The 24,885-nt window shown below is 36.5% G+C and overlaps 4 protein-coding genes across 10 annotated transcripts; 2 read left to right on the top strand and 2 right to left on the bottom strand.

The window, feature by feature from the left end:
* Window positions 1-1,101: 1,101 nt before the first annotated feature.
* Window positions 1,102-3,050, top strand: LOC106336796 (probable peroxygenase 3). The gene is made up of 6 exons (XM_013775737.1): window positions 1,102-1,311; window positions 1,812-1,961; window positions 2,080-2,165; window positions 2,294-2,388; window positions 2,477-2,602; window positions 2,723-3,050. Exons 1-6 carry the CDS (start codon window positions 1,209-1,211, stop codon window positions 2,880-2,882), a joined length of 720 nt encoding a protein of 239 aa, XP_013631191.1. The 5' UTR covers window positions 1,102-1,208; the 3' UTR covers window positions 2,883-3,050.
* Window positions 3,051-3,594: 544 nt separating this feature from the next.
* Window positions 3,595-6,771, bottom strand: LOC106340416 (zinc finger protein CONSTANS-LIKE 12). 2 transcript variants are annotated; one of them, XM_013779294.1, is made up of 5 exons: window positions 6,638-6,771; window positions 4,699-5,436; window positions 4,207-4,401; window positions 4,008-4,130; window positions 3,595-3,934 (listed from the first exon to the last, which is right to left on the bottom strand). In XM_013779294.1, exons 1-5 carry the CDS (start codon window positions 6,677-6,679, stop codon window positions 3,827-3,829), a joined length of 1,206 nt encoding a protein of 401 aa, XP_013634748.1. In that variant the 5' UTR covers window positions 6,680-6,771; the 3' UTR covers window positions 3,595-3,826. The 2 variants fall into 2 exon arrangements, with proteins under 2 accessions (XP_013634748.1, XP_013634749.1); XM_013779295.1 differs by lacking the exon at window positions 6,638-6,771 and adding an exon at window positions 5,521-5,846.
* A 10,996-nt stretch (window positions 6,772-17,767) lies between these two features.
* LOC106341978 lies at window positions 17,768-18,993 on the top strand. Of its 4 annotated transcripts, none has more exons than XR_001269787.1 (5): window positions 17,768-17,945; window positions 18,024-18,108; window positions 18,197-18,475; window positions 18,562-18,614; window positions 18,716-18,806. XR_001269787.1 is itself a non-coding variant. In XM_013780744.1 (5 exons), exons 2-5 carry the CDS (start codon window positions 18,237-18,239, stop codon window positions 18,774-18,776), a joined length of 228 nt encoding a protein of 75 aa, XP_013636198.1. In that variant the 5' UTR covers window positions 17,768-18,108; window positions 18,197-18,236; the 3' UTR covers window positions 18,777-18,993. The 4 variants fall into 4 exon arrangements, 2 of the variants coding, with proteins under 2 accessions (XP_013636198.1, XP_013636197.1); XR_001269786.1 differs by having other exon boundaries at window positions 17,768-18,108; window positions 18,197-18,239; window positions 18,319-18,475; XM_013780744.1 differs by having other exon boundaries at window positions 17,768-18,108; window positions 18,197-18,239; window positions 18,313-18,475; window positions 18,768-18,993.
* A 29-nt stretch (window positions 18,994-19,022) lies between these two features.
* On the bottom strand, window positions 19,023-24,838 carry LOC106341976. 3 transcript variants are annotated; one of them, XM_013780742.1, is made up of 9 exons: window positions 24,673-24,838; window positions 23,964-24,173; window positions 22,149-23,884; window positions 21,965-22,065; window positions 20,210-21,802; window positions 20,082-20,130; window positions 19,759-20,000; window positions 19,573-19,677; window positions 19,023-19,464 (listed from the first exon to the last, which is right to left on the bottom strand). In XM_013780742.1, exons 2-9 carry the CDS (start codon window positions 24,133-24,135, stop codon window positions 19,254-19,256), a joined length of 4,209 nt encoding a protein of 1,402 aa, XP_013636196.1. In that variant the 5' UTR covers window positions 24,136-24,173; window positions 24,673-24,838; the 3' UTR covers window positions 19,023-19,253. The 3 variants fall into 3 exon arrangements, with proteins under 3 accessions (XP_013636196.1, XP_013636195.1, XP_013636194.1); XM_013780741.1 differs by having other exon boundaries at window positions 23,964-24,166; XM_013780740.1 differs by having other exon boundaries at window positions 19,024-19,464; window positions 23,964-24,166; window positions 24,669-24,838.
* Between the last annotated feature and the right edge of the window lie 47 nt (window positions 24,839-24,885).

Raw genomic sequence — 24,885 nt, 5'->3', positions numbered from 1 at the left:
ACGTAAGAGTTATTTACAACAGTAAGTACCAATGCCATATACATCAATAAGTCTACTGTGATAAAATGTTAAATTTATTGTGGGTAACCAATCCGCATGTGACAATAAAATTTTAACAATTAGCAAAACAAAAATGATATTGACTTCCAAATAGTAATAAATGAATGTATATGGTGATTATCGAACGGCGGTAGAATTTTATTAACCTTTTGATAAGAATCTTGCTGTTATTGTATAGAATTTACAAGTATTGGCACATTATTTTTATTACTATTATTAATCCATTTACAAAAAACAGAAAACCATCGCAATAATAAACTTAAGCGCGATTGATCATAAAAAACTGTAATAATAATAATCCCGATTTGTTTTCCACCGCACACGTTTGAATTAAATTAGCGGTTTCAGCCCACGTGAATAAGACCACAAATGTGGTCACATCACGATCGATAACATATTTAGCAAATACGTGTTAAACACTCTTAAGTAGTTAAGTTATAAAACATTCATTCACCCAATGGCATTTAATTAAATATAATATAGTTAAAATTAATATCAAATATATGATTAAATCAACACAAGAGTGTTTTGGTAATTTGTTTACTAAACTCATTTAGATGGAAATGAAAATAAAGAAACAAACATAAGATTCATTTAGATGATTCATCTAGATGAACTATTTGGATGGACAAACAAACAGTTACAAAAATCTGAATGGATCATCTAAATAGATCATACAAATGAATTATCTAGATGGAGATGACAAATGGTGAAACAAACAGCTTCTTATAAGGATAATTGCTGAAGAATTTCGAAAAATTATAATTACTCAAGATTCTTGTGAATTACTCGGAATGCTTTTCCCCTTAAATATGATTTTTTAAAGAAAAAAAAAGCACGATGTTATTTTCACACCGACCTCTCCGTGATTTAAATGTGGATTCATTTCAGCAAACTGATGTAAGCCACGTGAATGGACCATATCAGACTTAGCGTGTATGATCTGTCTATCGTTTTCTTTTACATAAACCACAAGTTTACGACACGTGTCCATTATTTCTTCTCTTATCACATCATTTTACTTATAAAAGGACCACGAAAACCAAAATATCAGTGTCCATTTTTTGCAAAAGTAGAAACTGAAGAGCATCTTCAATTATTAACACTTACAGAGGAGAGAGAAGGAGAGCCAAACGATAAGAGAGAGTATGGGAGAAGAGTCCGAGGCTTTTGCCACGACGGCGCCGTTAGCTCCAGTGACCGGTGAGCGAAAAGTAAGGAACGACTTGGAGGAAACATTACCAAAACCATGTAAGTATTTGCTCAAAAAAAAACATGTAGTACATATGCCTGTCCAAACTTAAGAGTTAGTTTCATGTGTAAACAAGCTAAAATATAACAATCCTACTACCCGCTGCAATTAACATGACAAATCTTTAAAACGTTATTGATGTTCGATAGATCCGAGTTATCAATTTCTTAAACATTGTGATAAAAAAATCATTTTAGATTAGCATTTCATCTACGAAGTTTGAAACTGAATTATGACACCGCAACCACTACCCCGAGGTTATAAATTTGTTCATTAAAAGGTTCTATTTTTTCTGAATTGTGAAGTAAATTACTTTTTTCGTTTATTAAAATTTAATGTGTAAATAACCTTAAATGCATAATTTCATAAATTCAAATACAAATTGTATTATTATGATAAACACATTTTTCCAAATTATTTTTTTGCTCAAAGTTATAGGTAGCAATTAGCAATCAATAAGTTAGTGCACTTTAATTGGAATTTTTGGTTTGAAATTCAGATTTGGCAAGAGCACTAGTAGCTCCAGATACAGAGCATCCGAATGGATCAGAAGGTCATGACAGCAAAGGCATGAGTGTTATGCAACAACATGTTGCTTTTTTCGACCAAAACGGCGATGGAATCGTCTATCCTTGGGAGACTTATGCAGGTTACTATTATTTAACTTTTCAGAGAAATAAGAAACCAAATATTTATTTTAAATGTAACCTTTTGTTACATGTTCACATATTTATCATAACAACAAATATTGAATTTTTATTTTGCAGGATTCCGTGACCTCGGTTTCAACCCAATCTCTTCTGTTTTTTGGGCCATATTCATAAACTTTGCGTTTAGCTACGTTACACTTCCGGTATGTAAACAAATCCTTATTATATGTATTTATTATTCCTATTTCTAGATTGAATCTTGTATTTATTATTACTATTTCTGGATTGATATGATATAATATATGTTGTGAATGGTGAATATTGTAAATAGAGTTGGTTGCCATCACCACTATTGCCTGTTTATATCGACAACATTCACAAAGCCAAGCATGGGAGTGATTCAAGCACCTATGATACCGAAGGAAGGTATAACATTCACTCAAGCACGTTACACACCTAATCATTTCAAACAGAATTTTCATGTTATACTCAATATGGAAAATCGATATTGTAGGTACGTCCCGGTTAATCTCGAGAACATCTTTAGCAAATATGCGTTAACGGCTCCAAATAAAATAACATTAAAAGAGCTTTGGAACTTAACCGAGGGAAACCGAATGGCAATCGATCCTTTTGGATGGTTAGTACTAAAACATTATTGGTTCTTAGTTGATTATATGTGACAATATATCTCTTATTTTGGTTATTATCCGGCAAAACCGATCTAAACCGAGCGGTTTTGTGTCTTGGTGTGTGGCAGGCTTGCGAATAAAGTTGAATGGCTACTAGTCTATCTTCTTGCAAAGGATGAAGAAGGGTTCGTGTCTAAAGAAGCTGTGAGAGGTGTCTTTGATGCAAGTTTCTTTGAATACTGTGCTAAAAAGAATAAAGAGAAGGCCGATTCTCGCAAGCAAGACTAAGCATTTAATTTGCTTATCTTTTAAATTTGTCTGTTTGTATTATTATGCTCTCAATCTTAATTAGGAAAAGGACAGAAAACAAAAACTCTATGTGGAATAAAACGTTTGTGTTCTTGAATATATTGTTGTGTGATATTTGTTGAATAAATAAAATGAGATTTTCATCAATTCATTCAGAAGAAAAAATAGTAATACAGAAGAAAAAGATTACATGGACTTTCAACTCAAAACAAAACAAATGGATTGGTTTAAGTCTTTTAATATTAGTATTGTACATTTAAACTCTTGATGTGAGATCATAATATATCTTTTTGAGATGACGGTTTTTATCTCCCCATCTCGTACGCTTGTGATAATGCGGGAGTAATTGTTAACCCTAAGGAAGAAATGAAAGGTACGTTGCCCATTCATTTCTCTTACGGAACTCATTAATTAGTCATCACATTTTTTTTATCATGTACATCTGGTTTTCTATATAAGATCTTTTCTACATATTGTGCGATTTTAGGTTCTGCGATTACTGGAGCTACCAGAAAAGAGTGTGTAGATCTATGGCCAAGGTTTATAATATAGTGTTCAGGTGAAATAAAAACTTTTAAACCTTTTTATTAAAGACATTCCATATGTCATATCTTTTAAATACAAGACACTACATATATCTACAAAATTTGCAATTTTCTATGTAAAGTAGTTAGACAATCTTCTTCGCTTATTCATTGTTTTTAGTGAAAAAACATCCTTCTTCACAACTGTTTTATTTATCCAAACCTATTTAAGCGGCCCATTATTCTTTCTTTCTTTATTTTGTTATTTTGTTTTGGCGGCAGCATTACAAAAACACATATACTAATTAAGTAACAAGAAATAACTCTATAGGAGTACTAGTTATATATAACTATATAAGATTCATGTTATAAACATGAATCTTATAATAAGACTTAAACTCAAATCCATGACTGAATTGAGTAGTTGCACTTGAAGGAATTGGGTCCACTAATGTGTGCAAAAATGTCTGAAGAATCTACCAATTGTTCCTCATCCTTTAAGCCCACCTGTGAACCAAACCGGTATATAAACATTCCCTTTAAGCATATACATCGAGTTAAAACAAACTGGGTTTCTTACCCCGTCTTCATCATCATAATGGCCTGAAGAACCTTGTTTAGTTAGTTCACCAAATTCATCATTCTTCGCAAATCTTCCTCGAACTCTTGGACGACTATCAGCCAATGTTTTCCTACACGCATACTATAACAAAAAACAAAAATAATTGTAATAACAATAACCATATGAGTATCAGGGTTTGATTAAGTAAGAACTGAACCTTGATTTTTTTGCTGAAATTCCTTTCGTTTCTTTTCTTCATGTACCTATTGATCCTCTCTTTTCTTTGTTCAGGGGAGAGTTTCACAACTTTATTTAACGTGGAATCTTCTAAACCGGTTATCTCAACCGGTCCTAATGTTGGATGAGTTTGAGGTATCACTAATTGGCTTTGGTTCTCGACGCCATTAAGTACCTTTTTAACCCAAAAAAAAACACGGTTAGAGATAGTAAACCGTTCATATGTTCCTTCATAACAAACCAAAAGTTCTCTAACTGAAGATAACAAATTAAAAACCGATAATTATTAGGTGCACCAAACCGGTTCCTTTAATTTGATAAATCAGTTAGCATTTTGGCAGGTATTTACCAATCCCACATTTGATCTTAACAAAACCAGAAATCTCAGTTCTATACCCCTACTTGTTGTGAAGATAACCAAACCTAAACCAGATAAGTGTAACAAAAAACTGAAATTAGTTTTCAATTTTACCTGGAGATCTCCTGGATTAAAGATGCCTTTGATGGAATCCGGACAGAATAATCCACCATTATCAGTTTGAAAATCCATAAGTTGATCACGTGGTTTGTTGAAATCTGGTCCCAGATGAATATGTCCGGGATATAAACTAGAACTATTATCAGAAGATAATAAACCGGTGCTCATATATGCCGGTAAACCGGAAGTACGAAAGAAAGAGCAAGGGTTAGGGTTTAAGCCAAGATTGTAACTTGGGACAGAAGAAAGACAGTCTTCTTCGAAAACCCCTAATGGTAATAAAGGAGGAGCTATAGAAGAAACCGCTGGTAGAGCCAGATTGTCTCCAGAGTGTGGAATGTTAGGAAGCTGATGAACAATCTGAGCTCCGGATGAGAAATCAAACTGGTCTTGATTTGTTGTTGTAAGGAGCTGATCTATAAGTGGATATTGCAAAGGGGATGATGAGAAATCGATTGAAGCTGCTATGTCGTTTTCAAAATCATCACGTGAATCGAAAACTATGGACAGATCAGCGTTATTGTTGTCATCTTCATCATCTTGAAATATGTTGTTCATGTTGGTGTTACTGTTCTCAGTTGTTGTAGTCGTGTTAGTGTCTTGGAAGCTCCCAGATTTGTCAAGAATGTTTGAAACAGAGTTGACTTCAGATGATTGATTGAAAGTTTCTTCAAACTGTTGTGGATCACAAAAATCGAAGATTTGAGCACTAAGAGGGCTCGTGATATCATCCTGGTGAAATAACACAAAGAACTTTTAGATTTAGACATTAGAAAGAACAGAGAAAGTAATGATCAAGATCTTTTAAAACATTACGTTGAAACCAAGCATCAAAGAAGAGAAACAGAGGTTTGTCTTGAGCCACAAGAAACAAGAATTGTGTGTGATCTTTGAGAAATTACAGATTGGTTCTTAAGATAGATTTATACTCGGGTAAAGTTTTCCTACTGTGACCTTAATTATCTTAGAGAGAATCTATAAGATATGTATTTATTCTGTTTTTCGACATCAAAACACTCCAAGATTTTGGTGTCTTGATCAGATCCAATCGTTTCTCCTTAGTTATAGTACCAGTTTAGAACAACACAAATGTTCGTACAGAGAGATTAAATGCATCTGTTCTTTCATGTGACATGTTTAGAAGTAGTGTTCCAAGCTCCAATAGCTAAAAAGAAAAAGCAAAGAAAGAGTGGAGTTTCTATAAAAGGAAAGTTTTCTGATTCTGGCATTTCTTGTTGGTGCTTAGAAAATAAATTAAACCATTGCCTGTTATGAACCAACATTTAGATTTTTTTCCCACAAAGAAAAAGTAAAGGGCACTTCATAAGATATAAGAACATGCAAGAAATCCTCATTATGATCATATATACATCAAAGTACTACTAGTGAAATTTACCGAACTTTATAAATTCGAATGTGAGAAACTAATCTAGCATTTTACTTTTGAAAATAAATCGCATGCTCGGATGTGATAGAAACAGTTGAATGGACTGATTTTTGAAGAACATTTTAATATCACGTAACGATTTTCAATTGGCATAGAAGTAACAATCGTACACATGCAAGCGAATAAGAATGTAATGTTCAAAAACCCTATATTAATAATTTTGGAAGATAAATTGAAGTGTGTAGAGAATAACAAAGAAAGAAATAAAGTTTAAGAATGAAGAAATTGAAATGGAGATAGAATGGAATATAAGGCAAGAAAATGACCTTACACCAAAAAAGAAAACTCTAGTTAATTGAAATTCTAGGGTTCCCATAAGAGAAATCAAACTAATCAGTTTATAAGGTCAAACTTAAATTTATATGATCTGTGCATGGTATATTTAAGTAAAATAGAGAAAATGAAATGTTCATTTCAATTCTTGCTAACAACAATGAATCAATGATAATACAAATTAAAAAGGGTAGTTGAAGAGAAGAGAATTACGATGGAAATCTGATCTTGAGACGAGATCACGTCTTGCAACATGATTGTGTTCTTTATCTCCAATTTTAATGCGAAATTGTTTTAGGAAAGGAGAGAAAATTCCCCAGAAAAATGACTTATAGTAAGAAGAATAACGAACAGGCCTTCAGGGATGCTTTGTCAAACATTGTTGGAACTGATGTATGAACAAGAAATTCCATCGAATAAATTGAAATATTGAAGAAAAACAAATAAAACTGAAAACAAAGACAAAGAGATAATCAAATTAAAACAGAACAAAGGCTCTTCTGTTTCAACAGAGAAGAAATGAAAAGAAGAAGTTATGGGAGTTTCACGTAACCATCATACATATATATAGTTTTGGTTAAAAAAGTTAATAATATATATATATAGTTTTGGTTTATGTCTATGTATCTATGTGCTTATATCTACATATATTAATATATATGATCTGATGCATGTTTCTAAATATTATTTTCATGCCACAAGGCGTCGTATATGCCAGGGTGGCACTTAGCATGACGTGGGAAGAAATCATTTTGACCGATCAATAAGTTTTGACCTAATTCTTTTGCATGGATTTTGACTAAAAATTAATCTAAATTAAGCCCTATATTCATGGAATTAGTTTTCTATTTTTTAACTTTAGATATGTCCAATCTTGTATTTCCTTTGCTAATTTTATTGACTTGGTTAGTGATTTTGCGCAAAGGAGTGAAAAAGAAGTCGACCAGGTCAGTAAAAACTATGGGAATAAATATGTTGCAAGATGCCTTTGGACAATGAGCATTTATTTGCCGTAAGTAAATTTATTCAATAATATAAGATAAAATTCGAAAACAATGTTTAACCAACTTCGAAGTTTAAAGTTTTTCCATATGAAAATGATTTCATCCGTGACACTGACATTTTGAGCCTATAGGGGTCAATGCTTACTACCTTTAAGATATAAGTCGCTCCCTCTCATCCTTCGTCATTTCACTTTCCTACACTTTATTATTCTATTCTAATAGCCATAACCAAAATAAAGTATGCGAAGAAGAATGTTTTAAAGGCTACATTGTCAACCTAATCATCTGTACGAACAAAGTGATCAAAGTACGAATTGTGTTAGCATTCAAAACTATAAAGGATGTGATTTCACATTTAGTCTTCAAATCTTTAAACATGTATCCCCACAAATGGAACTGCTTTATCGGTTAAATGTTATTTTATTATGCCTTAAAACTGTTTTAGGATCTCATATACTATCTTAAGTAGCTATTTGCCTATTTGTATTTTGCAGTTCACTTAGCATACATTATTACAAGGAAATTCAATATATATCACTTTGTTGTTTGTTCTTATCATGAGACATATCGCCTGTCAGTATCTTATTTTGGTCACAAAAGTCTACCAAGCATTTGAAAATCACTGCCATGAGAATACGTTATTTCCCCCTCAAAGTTTCCAAAATATATTAAGGTTTTACTCTTAAGTCGTATCCACAAGTTAATTCATGTATGTGGTGTTTATATATGTTTAGAGCTTAAAGCACACTAAACATGTACATAGGATGATAAGAATTGTAATATTTCTATTATTAAAAAGTAAAATAATTGGGATTAAGAGAGTTGCAATAATTCTATTGTTTTCAATAACAAGAAATGAAGTGAATAAAATAAAAAATGAAACTGCTTAAGATCAAAGCTGATTTGATGAATTGATACGTTGGAGATATGACCATCTTCGTCATCTAAAGTTCATTATATGCACACGCATTATCCAAATAGAAAGCGACCACCACTTTCACAATATAAACTAACACCTAAAAATAAGCGAAACCAGTAATAAAGAGAATAAAAAAAAATATATATATAAAAAATATTACTTTTAACATATATAAATGTGAATTTCATTGCGTTTTTATTCAAAATCTTCTCCCTAGATGAATCATTAGCCATTGCGTTTTTATTCAAAATATATATTATCTTCATAATATTTATTGGTTGTTCGTATTTGAATGATAGTTTCGCTTTCATATTTGGATCCTATAGAATATAACTTTTATGCAAATAGAAAGGACACACCCATCGTGCTTCAGATGGTACCCTCATCCTTTTAAATCACTAAATAAATTAATAAAACGTTATTTTTAGAAATGAAAAATACTTTTTATTTTGTTTGAGTATCTCTTTGTATTATTGCTTTACTCTTTTTTATTCAGTTCATGGAGGTCGCATTTGCAACGTGAATGCATAGTTGCAGAACAATATATCAACGGTTGCAAAAGTTATGATTTAGAATCTGTAAGTTATTATTTTATTAATCATAAAGTCTGCTTTTTATATAGGGAATTACAAGATAAATAAATGAAAACACTAGAATAGAAAATAGTACAAATCATAAACATAAACGAATAAGGAAATATGAAGCTTTGGCCGACTCTCTCTCTCTCCTCATGCGCGGCGGCCGCCTCTCTCTCTAGGGTTTGGGCCGGTTAATGGACCGGGCCGGTTATGGACATCTATCAATTGATTTATAACACTCCCCCTTGGATGCCATAATCATACAGAGTTCGTAATACGCTTTGGATGTTGTCTCATTAAAACCTTATCAGGAAAACCCAGTGGGACAAAACCATGATGAAAGAAAAATAGTACAACACGTATTACTCCCCCTGATGTGAACCTCAGTGAAGGTCCTTCAGTCGACGCATCCCAATCTGATGCGTGAGCTTCCTGAATGTAGAAGTCGGGAGTGAATTAGTGAATAAGTCAGCTGAATTGTCGCTGGACCGTATCTGGACGACATGGACCTCGCCGGCTTTCTGAAGCTCGTGCGTAAAGAAGAACTTAGGCAATATGTGCTTCGTCCTGTCTCCTTTGATGTAACCATCTTTGAGCTGAGCAATGCACGCAGCATTGTCCTCATACATCACAGTAGGTTCCTTGCACTCGACCATCCCACAATCTGATCGAACATGTTGGGTCATCGGCCTTAACCAGACGACCTCGCTGCTGGCCTCATGAATGGCCAATATTTCCGAGTGATTAGAAGAAGTGGCCGCGACCGTATGTTTCATGGAACGCCATGATATGGCCGTACCTCCATGTGTAAAGACATATATTGTCTGTGATCGAGCATTGTGTGGATCTGATAGATAGCCTGTATCAGCAAAGCCAACTAAACCATCTTTGTTATGGTTAGTATAATATAGACCCAAGTCTTTCGTTCCTTGCAGGTTACGAAGAACATGTTTGATCCCGTTCCAGTGCCTTTGGGTCGGACATGAGCTAATCCTAGATAGTAGGTTCACGACAAAATTTATATAAGGTCGTGTGTGAGTTGTCAAATTCATTAAACCTCCTATGGCACTGAGATATGGCATTTCGGGACCTAGGACATCTTCATCGTCCATTTTGGGACGTAAGGGATCAGTGTCCAGGCCGAGTGACCTCACGACCATGGGGCTGGACAAAGGGTGTGAGTCGGCCATGTTAAACCTCTTGAGTACTTTTTCTGTATATGACATTTGATGCACGGATTCCATCATTTATGTACTCAAGTTGTAATCCCAAACAGAATTTCGTTTTCCCGAGATCTTTCATCTCGAATTCTTTTTTAAAGTATTCGTGTACTCAAGTTGTAATCCCAAACAGAATTTCGTTTTCCCGAAATCTTTCATCTCGAATTCTTTCTTAAGGTATTCAACCATTTGGGAAATCTCTCCAGAGGTTCCTAGGATATTCAGATCATCAACATATACTGCTACGATCACGAATCCTTTGTTTTCGAATTTCTTAATGAAAATACATGAACTGATATGGTCATTTCTATATTCCTTTTTCACTAGGTACTCACTTAGTCTATTGTGCCACATTCGACCTGATTGTTTCAGTCCATAAAGAGATTTATTCAACTTAATACAATGTTGTTCTCGAGAACTCTCTTTGTTTTTCAATTCGATACCCTCTGGGACTTTCATGTAAATCTCATTATCCAGTGGACCATATAGGTATGCGGTTACAACATCTATTAACCGTAAATCTAGACCTTCTCTCACGGCCAGACTTATTAAAAATCTGAAGGTCGTAGCATCCACCACAGGGGAGTATGTCTCCTCATAGTCTATTTCTGGTCTATGTGAGAATCCTTGTGCAACAAGTTGTGCTTTGTATCTCACAACTTCATCTTTCTCATTTTTCTTTCTCATAAAGACCCATTTGTATCCAATTGGTTTGATATCATGATGTGTCCGGATTATTGGACCAAATACATCTCTTTTTCTCAATGATTCTAACTCCACGTTTATGGCTTCTTTCCACTTAAACCAATCTGGTTGTTGCATGTATTCATATATAGACGTGGGTTCATGATCCTCATTATCCATAAGTTCAAGTGCTACTTCATAAGCAAATATATCATCCATGTCAACATGTTTTATGTTCCATCGTTTTCCAGACAAGACATAGTTTATTGAGATCTCATTATTATCTGGACCATCAGTACCATGAAGCTTGGCGTCCCAAGCAACATTGTTAGGCACATCAGGGCCGGCCACACTAATGGCATCAGGTCCGGTTATGTCTAAACCCGGAGAGTCGGGTGCGGCCACATTACGGGCTGGATCGGCCGTGACCATGTCTGGTATCTTATCAGCCTCGGTTTCATTTTCTGCACCTTTCTTTGTTTTCTGAGGGTTCTTATCTTTGGAACCTATTGGTCTACCACGTTTCACACGTTGTCTAGACACTGTAGCAACTTGACTGTGTCCCTCTTGAACATCAGTTCTTATTGGTGCATTAGCAGCTGGTATGTATGACTTAGTCACACTTTTCGGGCCAGCAAAGGAATCAAGCAATTGATTAGCTAGCTTTTGTAAATGTATTATCTTTTGAACTTCTAGATCACATTCTTGAGTTCGAGGATCTTGCCAAGATATGGATGTTTGATTCCATGAAATTTCTTTTACCATTTTACTGCTATCTCCCCCTAATGTTGGAAGTTCGGATTCATTGAAATGACAATCCGCGTATATGACCTTAAATAAATCACCCGTAGTTGGCTCAAGATACTTTATAATGGTGGGAGAATCAAATCCAACATATATCCCCATCCTCCTTTGAGGTCCCATCTTTGTTCTCTGTGGTGGAGCAATTGGAACATAAACGGCACATCCGAATGTCTAAAGATGGGAAATGTCTGGCTCATGACCCGTAAGCAATTGTGATGGGGAATACTTATGTTCACTAGATGTCCTGATGCGTATGAGCTCGGCTTCGTGAAGGACGGCATGTCCCCATGCAGAAACCGGCAACTTTGATTTCACAAGAAACGGTCTAGTAATGAGTTGTATGCGTTTTATAAATGATTCAGCTAAGTCGTTCTGTGTATGTACATGTTCCACGGAGTGTTCCACAGTTACCCTCATGGACATACAGTAATCATTAAACGCTTGGGAAGTGAACTCACCAACATTGTCAAAACGTATAGTCTTTAAAGGAAAATCTGGAAAATGAGCTCGTAATCGAATTATCTGAGCAAGTAACCTGACAAATACCAAGTTTCTGGTCGAGAGGAGACAGACATGCGAACATCTAGTGGACGCTTCTATGAGGACCATGAAATATCGAAATGTCCCACTAGGTGGGTGAATTGGTCCACAGATGTCTCCTTGAATTCTTTCCAGAAAGTTTATCATTTCCTTAGTGACTTTAACTGGTGATGGCCTAGAAATGAGTTTCCCTTGGGAACAAGCAACACAAGATAGATGCTTAGGGATAATTCTTTTCTCTTTAAGAGAATGGCCGTTTGAGTTCAGGATCAGTTTACGCGTCATGGTCAAACCGGGATGGCCAAGCCGGTCGTGTCACAGAGTGAAATTGTCGATTGCATCTTTGTTAAAAGTGGCATTGGCCTCGATCATACTGACTTTAGCATGGTAAAGACCAGTAGATAGTGCGGGTATGGATTCTAAAACTTTCTTATGACCTTGGGCGATTTCAATGATCTGAAGGAACTCTTTGTTTTCTTCGCCATTGGTTTCAATATGAAATCCATTCATTCGAATGTCTTTAAAGCTTAATAGACTTCTCTTAGAGTTGGGTGAATACAAGACATCTGATATCTCAATATGTGTACCCATAGGCAACAGGATGTTGGCCTGGTCGTGACCCTCTATGAGACTAGCTATACCCGCAATGGTGGAGATGTTGGCGTTTTAAAGGGTTAGGCTTATGAAGTATCTCTTGTATTTTAAGATCGTGTGGCTTGACCCACTGTCCACAACGAGTACATCCTTGTTCTCGTTCATTTCTAAAAACAAGATTCAAAAGGATGCTACTTAGAGACTTCATTTATAAAAACCATTCATTTATTAAGTTTCAAAGAAATGAAAACATGGAAATGAAAAACACCAAATCAAAGAACATAGAATTCAGATTACAAATATCGAAATCAATCTTCAGTCTTTAAGACAATCTGAAGTTTCATAGTCCATAAGATCGTCCTTTTCATGATCGAAGTCATGTTCATCATCTTGATAGGTCATATGGGCTTCTGGATTCTTCCCTTTCAAACTCTCTTGATAGAGGTCAACTAGATGCTTGGGAGTCCTACAAGTCTTAGCCTAATGATTATTCATTCCACACCTATGGCACACAGATTTATCTGATTTGGTCGAGTGTTGGGGTTTGAATGAAGATCCACGGCCGCGACCATGACCTCTTCCAAATGAGCCACGGTCACGCCCATGGTCTCTACCATGTTGATTCCCTCGCCCGCGGCCAAAGGAGCTTCGGCCACGTCCACGTCCGTTCCACTTTCCTCGACCACGACCATGATGGCCTTTTCCTTGGACGTGGTTGGACTCTTTATTGTCTTCTGTCGTGTGTGCTTCAGGTAGTGGAGCTGATCCAAGAGGTCTCATATGACTGTTTCTCATCAATAATTCATTGTTCTGCTCAGCGAGCAAGAGACAAGAAATAAGATTAGCATAGGTCTTGAAACCTTTCTCACGGTACTGTTTTTGTAACAGCACATTGCTTTCATGGAAAGTAGAAAAAGTTTTCTCAAGCATATCCTGATCCGTAATACTTTCACCACATAGTTTCAATTTAGAAACAATCTTAAACAATGAAGAGTTATACTCGTCCACAGACTTACAGTCTTGGATCCTGAGATTCGTCCAATCAAACCGAGCTTTTGGTAAGATCACCATTCTCTGGTGATCATATCTCGATTTCAATTTTATCCAAAGATCTAGTGGATTCTCAATGGTTAGATACTGATCCTTGAGACTCTCAGCTAGATGATAAAGAATGATCAAGATGGCTATGTATCGATCTTTCTCATTAGCATTATTGTTCTCGGTGATACATTCACCGAGTCCCTTGGAGTTCAGGATAATCTTAGCATCAAGCACCCACTGAAGGTAATTATCTCCAGAGAGATTTAGGGCAGCAAAATCAAGGTTGTTGATTTTCGATATCTGAAATCATAGATTAATATTTTTTTAGATCTTTTAGGAATAGTTTCAATGTTTTAAACGAACATGTTTTAAGTTTAAACAATCAATCAAGCCTCACGGCCAAGATCTATGCCTTATGGCCAAGTTAAGCCACACGGCTATGTATGCAATCGATTCAATCTTATACATTTAGTTTATCATGTAATTGCAATCCTAACATGCATTGTTTCTATCAGTTCATACGATGCAATCAATACAAACAAAACTCTCGGCCAAACAAAAGAACAAGTCACACGGCTACTTGATTTTAATTCAACACCATTCCTAGAATAATGTTATAAGTGTAATTTGCAATCAATTAGTTGTGATCAATTAAGGGTATGAATGCAACAAGGCCACACGGCCACGGGTATGATCAAGTCTAAAACAATTAACCTAACATGTAGTTTCAGATTCGATTTTAAAACAATCTAAACTAGGTTATTAGAGTTTCAGTTTATACAAGCCAAACAATCTCAATTCATTCAGATTCGAGTTAAAACAATCTCAACAATAGTTCTAGGTGATCAAGTCAATCAATTAATATTCAATTTCAAACAATCAAAACCGATTTTCAAAATTAGGGTTTAAGGTTTCGATTTTGATTAACAAGCAATTACAATTTCAGGTTGATCAAATTCAATCTCAATCATTCAATCATTTTTAATTAATCAATTCAGATTTCGAATTAGGGTATTAGGATTTTCGAAAATTGATCTTAGATCGATAGGAATTTGATTTGAGATTCAAAACCATTAAGGCTTTGATTTTAATTGATCAACAGATCAATCTCGATTTAGGGTTTGAGGATCGAACTTTTAGAGCTTCGATTTACTCATTAGGGTTTGATCTATTATCCTATGGCTTTTATCATAAAGATTAGGTTTTATGGTTTCATTCTTTATCAATCAATCCAATTCAATTCATATGTTCTTAGAATTTGAATAACCTTTAGCTTAGTTGTTTGATGAACCGGACCACCAAAGAATGAACCTCGAGCTGGACAGGAACGGACGTGAGCTGGCTGCTTCCTATCGAGTTGCGAACGGTATTGAGGCTGAGGTTGCAAGCGGCTGATCGGAGATGCGAGCTGTTTGTTGTCGGATCGCGAGCGGATTGATTGTCTATGATCAGGAACACCTTGGGGCTGGAGCTGATCGGATGAAGCTGAGACGGGAACACTTGCAGGAACAAGAGGCGCGATCGGGTTAGGGTTAGACGCGATCGGATTAGGGTTCTTAGGATCACCGACTTAGGGTTACGGTTTTTAGGGTTTATCGATTTTGGTTTTGGCTCAGGGTGTTTTAGAGTTTCGTGCTGATAACGTGTTGTAAAACTTCGGATTTAGAATCTGTAAGTTCTTATTTTATTAATCATAAAGTGTGCCCTTTATATAGAGAATTACAAGATAGATAAAATGAAACACTAGAATAGAAAATAGTACAAATCATAAACATAAACGATTAAGGAAATAGGAAGCTTTGGCCGTCTCTCTCTCTCCTCATGTGCGGCTGCCGCCTCTCTCTCTAGGTTTGGGACTATTAATGGACCGATTCGGTTATGGACATCCATCAATTGATTTATAACACCAATCCACTAATCAAGATATAAAAGCTATAAAGTATTATGGATATCACTTATAATATGGAAAATTATATATTATAATTTAATAATATTATTAATTACCTATTGTTAACGTATCAACAATCAATTAGCCTATGACTTGCATATTTCTCTTATATTAGCATTGTTTGCGTGTACTTAAGAAAATCAGTTCTTAGGAGATTGCTAATCATAGAATTTATAAAGCTTAGAAATCTTCTAGTAGACTACAAAAACATGCATATATTCAAATAACTCGTTATAAAATACATTTTAACATGAAGCATATTTCCAAACCCAATTTTTTTTATCCATCTACAAAATGTGATAACCTCCTAGAAGCATATATGATAAGTTAAGACTTTAATGGCGCATATACACACTTTTCACACTATTGTTTGGTTGTGAGAAAACTTTGCAAGCTACAATCTCTTACAATATTTGTTGGTTTTACATCTCTTACCATCTATTATTTTTTTTTGGTTGTTGTCAACATGCAAATATAAATTAACTGATTTTTGGTTAATAAATCTAGTTGGATATATATATTTTAGAAAACAAAAATTACACAAAAAACTAATAAGATATAGTATGGTTTTACTTTCTTATATTCAAAATATCAAAAGTGACATAAAGAGGAAAATAGAAGCAGATTTTAGACCCATATACTATAGGAACAGAGTTTCGAACGTAGGAAATCCAACAAATCCATCATATATGTTGGTCACACTGAGTATGCATCTTTAGTCTAGTGACCACCTCTATCACCAGAGTTCGACATCACTAGACTTCAACTCCATATGGCCCCATTATATGTGATAGACTTTGAATATGTTCTTCTCAAGAGAGAATCCAATTTTACCTTTGTATTATGGCTCTCGATAGTGATTACCCCACCCCACTAGCACACACTAGCACATCTTAATGGGTTAGTAATGCACTTCCTTATCAAAATTGTTTGTATATCTTCTTTATATATTTCTTCCAATATTATTTCGTGATGGTTTATTAAATAAATCAATAAAAAATTGGAAATATATTCAATTGTAAAATGATTTGAAGTTATTTGATTTATAAGAACATGAACACGAGAGAGTATATCTACCAGTTTTTAGATTAAAATAATAAGAAAAACACAAAATAACTAAAATGAAGAGATAAAGAGTGACAATTGCTTCTCCTCCGAAAGATGCAAGTCTCTTAATAAAAAACTTTTATTATATTCATCACTTTTTCATTTGACAATATTTTCAATTGGTAAAACAAAGTTTGAGAAACCAATCACGGTTTCTTGCCAAATCTAAAGAATTTTAGATGATTTTAAGCAAATTAAAAAAACTAATATGATTTTATTAAATCACTCTAAAATTTCATTCAATCCTATGAGTTGTTTCTCTCTTTTTAAACTAATAGAGTCCAGAAAGAAAAATAAAAAAATCACAATTTAAAATATTTTTAAAAATAGTAGATTTCAAAATACTTTATAAAATAACAATCTCAGTAACACTGATTTTTTTTTGTTTAAATCATGTTTGAATAACAACAAATTTATCATGTTAATAAAAACTACCTCAAATTTCTGATTAGACTGACAATCAACAAGCATATTAATATTTTTTTGTTCACTGAGTTAGACTGATAATCAACAAACATAAAAAGATATTGACTCAGAAGAAAAAAAACATGTGCAAACGCGCCGTTTTAAGTATTCCATCGGGATAGGGCCGTATCAGATTCATTAGAAACTTCAAAAGCCCAAGAAGATGAGATAAAGCCCAAACTTACGATAATGATGGTTAAAGGCCCATAGCAAAACTTAACCCCTGGTTTCCAGTGAGAGTGTTAATCATCTTCTAAACTTCTGTCACTGTAAAATCTGATCTACTGTGTTAATTACTCCGATCATATAACTACAGCACAGTAACTTTTATTTTTACACTAGTTAATAATTTTTTATTTAATCCAGTTTAAAAGCTTAAGTATAATTACAGTTATAACCTTTATGTTTATTCTTCATAAGCCCCATAAGAATAGCTCTCGCCGGCCGGCGTATATAGAGTTTTTTTTTTGAGTTGCCGTTTAGCTCAAAAGCGATGAGCATCTCACAGTTTCCTCCGCCTGCTTCTCCATCTCCATCTCCATCTCCATCTCCATCTCCATCTCCGGCGAGTTTATCATCATCATCATCGATGAGGCTATGGAGACCAGCTGCTCAGAGTAATCTACGGAACCAGTGGTTAAAAAAAAGATGAATGCTTTTACTCACTTTTGTGTTTGTTAATATGGGCAATATAGGTTTGTGCCAGCGATGAAGTTTGCTGCGTTGAGTGACATGGTTGGTATCAAGGAGAAGACTTTGAAGAAGCTGTCTAAGCAACAGGTGAAAAGTTTTGAGCTTTTACTACACTCTTTTGTCTTTCTATTCTGTGTGTTTTTTTACTTCACATACTGAGTCTTTGAATGTTCAGAGTTCGTATCGGATCAAAGCTTCTATCTTCGTACAAGGAAATGGTGAGTGAGTGTGTGCACATGACTATCTAGTATTCTTGTGAATTTGGAATCTATAAGCAAATCTGTGGTAAAGCTACAGGTAGGTGTTGTTGTTGAGATGGTGAATGTGAGTAGATCTCTTAGATGTTATATGAAGCCGAGTATTATACAGTTCTCTGGCTCTAAGGAAGATTCAGATGATGCTGGAGATTGCGGTGGCATCCCTGTGTTTAATTTTTTGAATGTCTCTGCATTTGGTAAAGCTCAATAAACAAAAAAAAAAAAGAGAAAATAATAAGTAGTTATTGATTTTCCTTTCTGTTTGTTGTCGATATGATCACAGAGAAGATGGCCGAGGAGCTTGTGGAGATGTTCAAACGCCAAGTAATTCTAAAGGTAGGTTTACTCTCTCTCTTCCTCCTAACTCATTCTGTATATAATCTTTAGGCTCTTAATTAGCTTCTGATTGTTTTCTGCCATAACATCAATATCAATAGATGAGCTATTTGTTGACTTATCTTATGAGCCTGTGTTGCATATTTGTTGCAGGATGGATGAGATATTAGCAACGGTCGGAGAAGAAATTAGACTCACCTTCTAAAGTTTGAAAGCTATTCCTTAGTGAGGCGTCTGGTTAAGTTTCTGTTACTTTAAAGCATGACTGCTTCTACAGAGCACTAAGTGACTTAAAGAGACAGAGGAAGAGACTTTTAGAAAATCTTAGCTTTGATGAAACTCAATTGCTATGTTTTGTTTACTGGAAACCATAGGTTGTAACCTTTTGTTATGAGCAACTACTCTTTACTAAGTATACAAATGGGATTATTTTGGCTTACAATATTCGTGACGATGAATACATTAATGCTACATGTTGTCTCGTAGGAAAGCTCCGGCTTCTTAACAATAGAGACCTTCACAGTTCTCAGAATCCTGACCAACTACTAACTCATACCCACCCAAGAAATACAAACATGCATATGAATGGGAACTACTGGCCAAAAACAGAATAATATGAACGGATTCATCAATAGTTAGTTAGAGGGAGAGACATTGTACCCTGTCTGGAATATTCTGAGGCATTGGAGCTATAGTAACATATCTTTGTGGGTTTAACCTAAGTGAACTCACGGTCCGGTCCGTAGATGAGGATGTTGGGTGGAACTTCGCAAAACGATTGATCACTGCAAACTTCTCTAGATCCTGGAGTTCCACGCTCAAGTCTGCAATTGTAGTTCCGTTCTGTAGTCTGCAACAAGGACCAGATGTTCATGAGATCAAGCCGCCAAAATGAAAACCAATTTAGAACTAGAATCAATTACTAGAGAGAGAGAAAGAGAGAGCTGTGTTTTTTTACCCTGCAAATTTAGTCTCTAGTTTCTGTGACCTGCTAATGAAATCTTCAGCAGCTTTGGAGATGTACTGGTCACTGATTGTTTCAGTGTTCCTTCTCTCAGACACCCTACACAAGAGTGGATAAGTTTGTGTCAATACATAACCTCAAACTCTCCAGCATTTCAAGGATAACAGTACATATCCTTACGGGGGTGATTTGTTCTGGGGCAAAAGGCATTCGCTCCTATCAGTAAAAGTGGAGCTACATGCATCTCCTAGTGCACCTCTTGCAGCAGTATATGCAACAAACTCATAGTTAGAGCTAGCAATCAAAGATATTACCCTAGCAGGAGGCGGGCGAAATAGTTGTTGCATGAGTTGTGTTGAATATATAAGCCTTCTCTTTGATCTGATTGGTAGGCCATCCTCAAGTAAATTCCCAAATTCCACCTGTGAGAACATAAGCCATCAACGTAATCAACAACATTGGACAAAGAGGCAGGCGAGAAAGAATGTAATGAGGAAACTCACCTTTTCAGCAAATTGATTAGCTGCTCTGGCCCAATCAACCTCGGCCTCACTGTAAAGAGTATAGTAGATTAATACGGTAATCTATATGAAAGATTAAAAATCAATATTAGTGCTCATAAGCCACACACCTGAGAGTCTTAAGCCTCTGGGAATCATGCATGACTTCTTTATTCCAAGATAGAAGCTCTGATGTGGCGGTTTTGCGCTTCTTTGGTTTATCAACCTTCAGAAGTGTATGAGTTGCACCATGAGGCAATGACTCAGATGAGGGAATCTCCGCTCCTGGTGCGGAGCCTGACATTTGCTGCGTATTAAACTGCTTTGGAGATTGAACATTATGTGAGCCATCAGCTGAACTCCCAACATTAGAAGATTTTTCTTCTATGTTCAAGGAGGTGAGTCTCCCTGTATTATTCACGGGTTGCACCAGTCCGTTCTTGAAAGTTCCATATTGATTATACCAGGATGGAGCCATCTGAGGACTGATTTGTTGTTGATGATCTGCTCCAGCCGCGGCTGAATGATTCTTATTGGAGAAACTCTGAGAAACAGTTTGGCCGAAAGGTAGCAAGTGGTTCGCTGATTCCTTGTGATTCAATCCATCTCTCAGTAAACCATCAGATCTTAAAGGTGACTGTTGCTCCTCTTTGGAAGCTACCTTTTGAAGATGAACAGAACTATCCTCGACTCTCTTCACAGTCATCTTGGGTGCGTCAGCCTCCCCATTTTCAGCCATAAGCTCATCCTGACGCATATTATCTTTCGGAAGGTTGTTTGAAGGAAAAGAGCGATCAAAGGTTTGATGATTGCTCTGCACCATTCTGGAGAACATCGAAGCAACACCAGCTGTTTGTTTTGCACCCATATCTTGACCCTGCAACTCTTGCATATTCACCATGTCCCTCCCACTTAATGACATGTCTCCTCCATTTTGAGAGGATAATTGATTTCTCTTCTCCTGCCTTGACAAGATGTCTTCTACGTGGCTATTGGTAACTGGATGCGGCCGTAATATATCTAAATGAGGCTTAGGTGGCTGGTTCCAAAACCGATGTTGCGGTGCTGAAATACCGGCTCCTGAGTCAGATCTCATACCAGAAGAGGAACTCTGCTGAGGCGAACTGAATACAACCTGAGGCTGAGGAGCAGACAGCATACGAAACCCTTCAGCTGAATCTCCTTTGTTGTTGTGGGTCGTAGGATTTAGCAAGGAAGGTGTTTGTGCTGAATAGTCACTGCTTTGATCTCTTTCTTTCACTTGAAGGGTTGACAACTCAGAGGATGAACTGACTAAATGGTTAGAAGTTAATTGTCGAGTATCAACAGGCATCAGTTGATTTTGGCGATACCCTTTGGAATATGGGAAACCAGAGGCATTGTTGCTTTCTCCTTGATAAGTGGATTGCTGTGGAAAAGATTGATTAGATGCCCATGGAGCAAACCTTGATTGACTTGTTGGTCCTTTTTCAGGGGCAATATGAAGTGAATTCAATGGCTGCAAAGAATTCATAGAAAACTGCACATTATCAGGTGAGGGAGCTGGTTGAGATGGCAGAGCCAGCTGTAAACTAAACCCCTGGGAAGCAGATGACGACTGACTATGACGAAATTGACCACCATTTTCTGCAGAGGGTGTTGATTCAGGAATATTGGAAACATTTGTTTCCACAGAATGCTCCTCCGGCTGGTCCACCTTGTGAAGAAGCTCAAGCATAGTCTGCCTGCACAGGAAGAAAAATTCAGAAAGGCAATTGCAAGCAAATAGTGAATAAGAATTACTCAATGACCACAGTAAGAAAATACATCCCCAATGAAAATTTGTGAAAACAGTACTCTGCTAGTTAGTTGACAAACTAAACCTTTTCAACCCAAAGGAAAAGTACCTTGACGCATTCTTCACTTGATTACACATATCAACGCTTCTGTCGGCTGAAGCAGATGTAGTAGGTGAATTTTCTGATCCTATGCCTTGTAAAACATGTCCCTGCCATAATGAAGCCAAAAAGAATGTTCAGAGGGATTCAGATTTACTAGAACAACGCCAAAAACCAATGGATATTAATTTACCCTGTCAATTTGCATGTTCATAGGTGGCTGACTAAGAGACTTTGGCTGCCAAAAATAGCCTTGATTTCCTGCAGAAACCTGCTCCAGTGTGGGTGGCAAATGGGCAACTTTTTCTCGATAAGGCTCATCAGTGACACCAGTATTACCCATGGGATGATAGTGAAATTTGCGACTGATCTGATTGCCATCTCTATAATTCACTTGAGGAGTAGCTTTCTCCACAGAGTTATTACCCAAATGCTGTTGGTTTTCCTGGACATCCCTAGAAGCAGTTGACTTGTTTTCCGCAGTGGTAATGCCAAATCCATAGTTTGCCTTCATTTGTAGATTTTGGGTGAAGTGATTCTTCTGTTCAACAGGAGCAACTAAGTTTGGATTAGAAGCAGCCTTCCAGATACCAAATCTATCTCCAATCCCCTCATTCGTTTGAATAGAGCCCGAATCATTGTGGAGTCTCTCACTTAGTGCATTTGAAGCCTTGACGCCAAGATTCTGGACCCTGTTACCAAAGCCTGCGTCATTACTGGATGTTTCTGCTACAGCAGATAGCATAAGAGCACTCCAACCCCCACCTTTCAAAGAGGGGCATGCATCATTAAGGTCAGAACTACTGGACATCAGGTTTCCTGTCAAGCTCATATCAGTTTCGTTTCCAAATGCTTCCCACAAATTGTCATCCGAACCAAACAAAATCTTTTCTTCTGTTGGATCTAAGGCTGTCGACTTCTGTGACCCAGAAACATTTCCAGGCGCTTTTATATATGATTTTTCTGGTGGACCAGAACCCTTCATCTGATCGAGTTTCTCCTGCGCTGAAACGTTTCTCTCGGATGGACCATCTTGCTGGAAACATTCAAAATTTGGGCTATCATTTGAACCTGGAGCTGAAGTATTTGAGAACATCGCTCTCTCCTGGTATGTGGATCTAGGTAGCATAAAACTATCAGGCTGATTGGTGAGAGTGGAACCATGCTCCGAAGATAACCTGTTCATCTGAACGGAAGAGAAGGAATTTTGAGGTGCATTTGCCCCACCAAGAGGCATGCTGTACAAGGAAGGTTCAAACTGTAAGTTCGACTGTCCGTGCTCAGCGCCAAGCCCACTGGATGAAACTGGTGAAATGCCGGGGTGCATCCAGTGTGTATTTCCTGACACAAGATCAGGCTGCCAACCATTACTAGACGCATCCTGAAGAGGGATACCATTAATCAAAAGGTGTGATTGATTATCACTTGAGCGATTTCCATTTACTGCATGTGAATTCAAAGAACTGAGCTGCCTGGCTTCCAGCTGTTTCTTATGAAGCTGTTGTTGAAGTTGATACTCATGCATTTGCTTAACCATAACTTGCTGCTTTAGTACTTGCATATCATTGAAAGTCATCTGCTGCCTTGGAAACGGCTGGAGCATGCCAGGCGGCTGGCTGTTTAATTGCTGTTGACCACCAAAGAAATCACAATTAACCGGAGATTCTCCGCCCATCTCAAACCTCATAGGAGTTTTATGAATGTCTGAAGTAAACCCTTTCGCTGATAAGTTATCTCTACTAGATTCTACACCCACTCCCAAACCATTTGACCCATTCTGCATTGCCATCCCATGCATGTAACCATTTGTGAGTTGCTGATTATCTTGCAATAGACCTCTGGAGTACTCAGACCTTATAGAAGAAGGTTGCTGCTGCGTAAAATTCAAGCCATGGTGTGAATTTGAAGACTGCCATCTCTCTGGATCAACTGGAATAAGCAAGAAAGGAACGTTTTAAATCTCCAGCATAAGCTAGAAGCTAGTCATATAAGTGGACAAAACGCATACCAGGTTGTTGTGTGCTATAACTCTTCAGACCAGCAATACTGGATGGGTCTATATGCCTCTGGTTTCCAACTAAACCGTTACTGAAACCGGACCAGCTTCCATCAACCACCTGAGACTGATGCTGGTCTTGAGATAGGCCTTCTTGTCCAAAGAAATTGTGGATCCTCTCCATAGATTTAGCTCCTAAGAATGATTCTAAATATCTGGAACCTCGAATAGAAAAAACAGAACAAAGTTCAAGATTGTGGTCTCCATAAATAAAAGTATTGAAAGAAGAAAAAAAAAACGTGCACTGACGTCTAGGGAACACTTGAGAGCTCCAATCAAATAAACACACACTCAGTCTACTCCTAATCCAGCAAACTTGAGACCACATTTGATACTAAATGTCATCAAGATCTTTAAACCAAAACCAACTAAAGCTCAATCCTTTATCAACAGCTCAAAATCAAAGCTAAATCAGAAACAAAAGGTAAGAAAATTACAGAATTGCTTTTAAAAATCTCGTGAATCCTCCACTCGAGATCAAAATCAAATCGAAGCTCAAACACTACACTAACCAAGAATCAAATCTCAAAACGAGAGCTTTCCATACTTAAATTCCTACCGAGAAACTTCAATAATTGGGTTTTACAAATCAATCTCACATACTAAAAATAAAAGTTTAGGGTTTCTAAAAAGGGAAAGCGAAAGATGCGAACTTACACACTTGTATCTACAGCAAATGGAAAGCCTTTCTTCCTCCCAACCTCGATTTTTCAAAGAGTGCGTTAGGGTTTCCAAGCTCGAGAGAGAGAGAGAGAGATAAAGTGATCGAAATTTTTTCAACGGCGGGCGCAGGAGCAACACTGAGGTTCGGATTCGGAAGCAAGTTTCAGGCTCGGGTCCAAAGCAGATGATGGCTCGCATTTTACTGAAAGTC

This window comes from Brassica oleracea, chromosome C4 (genome assembly GCF_000695525.1).
Source record: "Brassica oleracea var. oleracea cultivar TO1000 chromosome C4, BOL, whole genome shotgun sequence".
In the NCBI taxonomy this organism is placed as follows: domain Eukaryota; kingdom Viridiplantae; phylum Streptophyta; class Magnoliopsida; order Brassicales; family Brassicaceae; genus Brassica; species Brassica oleracea.
The sequence above is the reverse complement of the archived record's forward strand: the minus strand, read 5'-3'. Positions and strand labels throughout refer to the sequence as shown.

Coding starts and splice junctions, on each gene's coding strand:
- LOC106336796 (XM_013775737.1), top strand. CDS start 1,209: ATGGGAGAAGAGTCCGAGGCTTTTGCCACGACGGCGCCGTTAGCTCCA. Junction 1,312..1,811: donor GGAAACATTACCAAAACCAT/GTAAGTATTTGC, acceptor TTTGAAATTCAG/ATTTGGCAAGAGCACTAGTA. Junction 1,962..2,079: donor TCCTTGGGAGACTTATGCAG/GTTACTATTATT, acceptor TTTATTTTGCAG/GATTCCGTGACCTCGGTTTC.
- LOC106340416 (XM_013779294.1), bottom strand. CDS start 6,679: ATGTTGCAAGACGTGATCTCGTCTCAAGATCAGATTTCCATC. Junction 4,402..4,698: donor TTAATCCAGGAGATCTCCAG/GTAAAATTGAAA, acceptor TGGGTTAAAAAG/GTACTTAATGGCGTCGAGAA. Junction 3,935..4,007: donor ATTATGATGATGAAGACGGG/GTAAGAAACCCA, acceptor TTTGGTTCACAG/GTGGGCTTAAAGGATGAGGA.
- LOC106341978 (XM_013780743.1), top strand. CDS start 17,926: ATGGAGACCAGCTGCTCAGA. Junction 17,946..18,023: donor ATGGAGACCAGCTGCTCAGA/GTAATCTACGGA, acceptor TGGGCAATATAG/GTTTGTGCCAGCGATGAAGT. Junction 18,240..18,561: donor TATCTTCGTACAAGGAAATG/GTGAGTGAGTGT, acceptor ATATGATCACAG/AGAAGATGGCCGAGGAGCTT.
- LOC106341976 (XM_013780742.1), bottom strand. CDS start 24,135: ATGGAGAGGATCCACAATTTCTTTGGACAAGAAGGCCTATCTCAAGAC. Junction 23,885..23,963: donor TTATAGCACACAACAACCTG/GTATGCGTTTTG, acceptor TGCTTATTCCAG/TTGATCCAGAGAGATGGCAG. Junction 22,066..22,148: donor TGAACATGCAAATTGACAGG/GTAAATTAATAT, acceptor TCATTATGGCAG/GGACATGTTTTACAAGGCAT.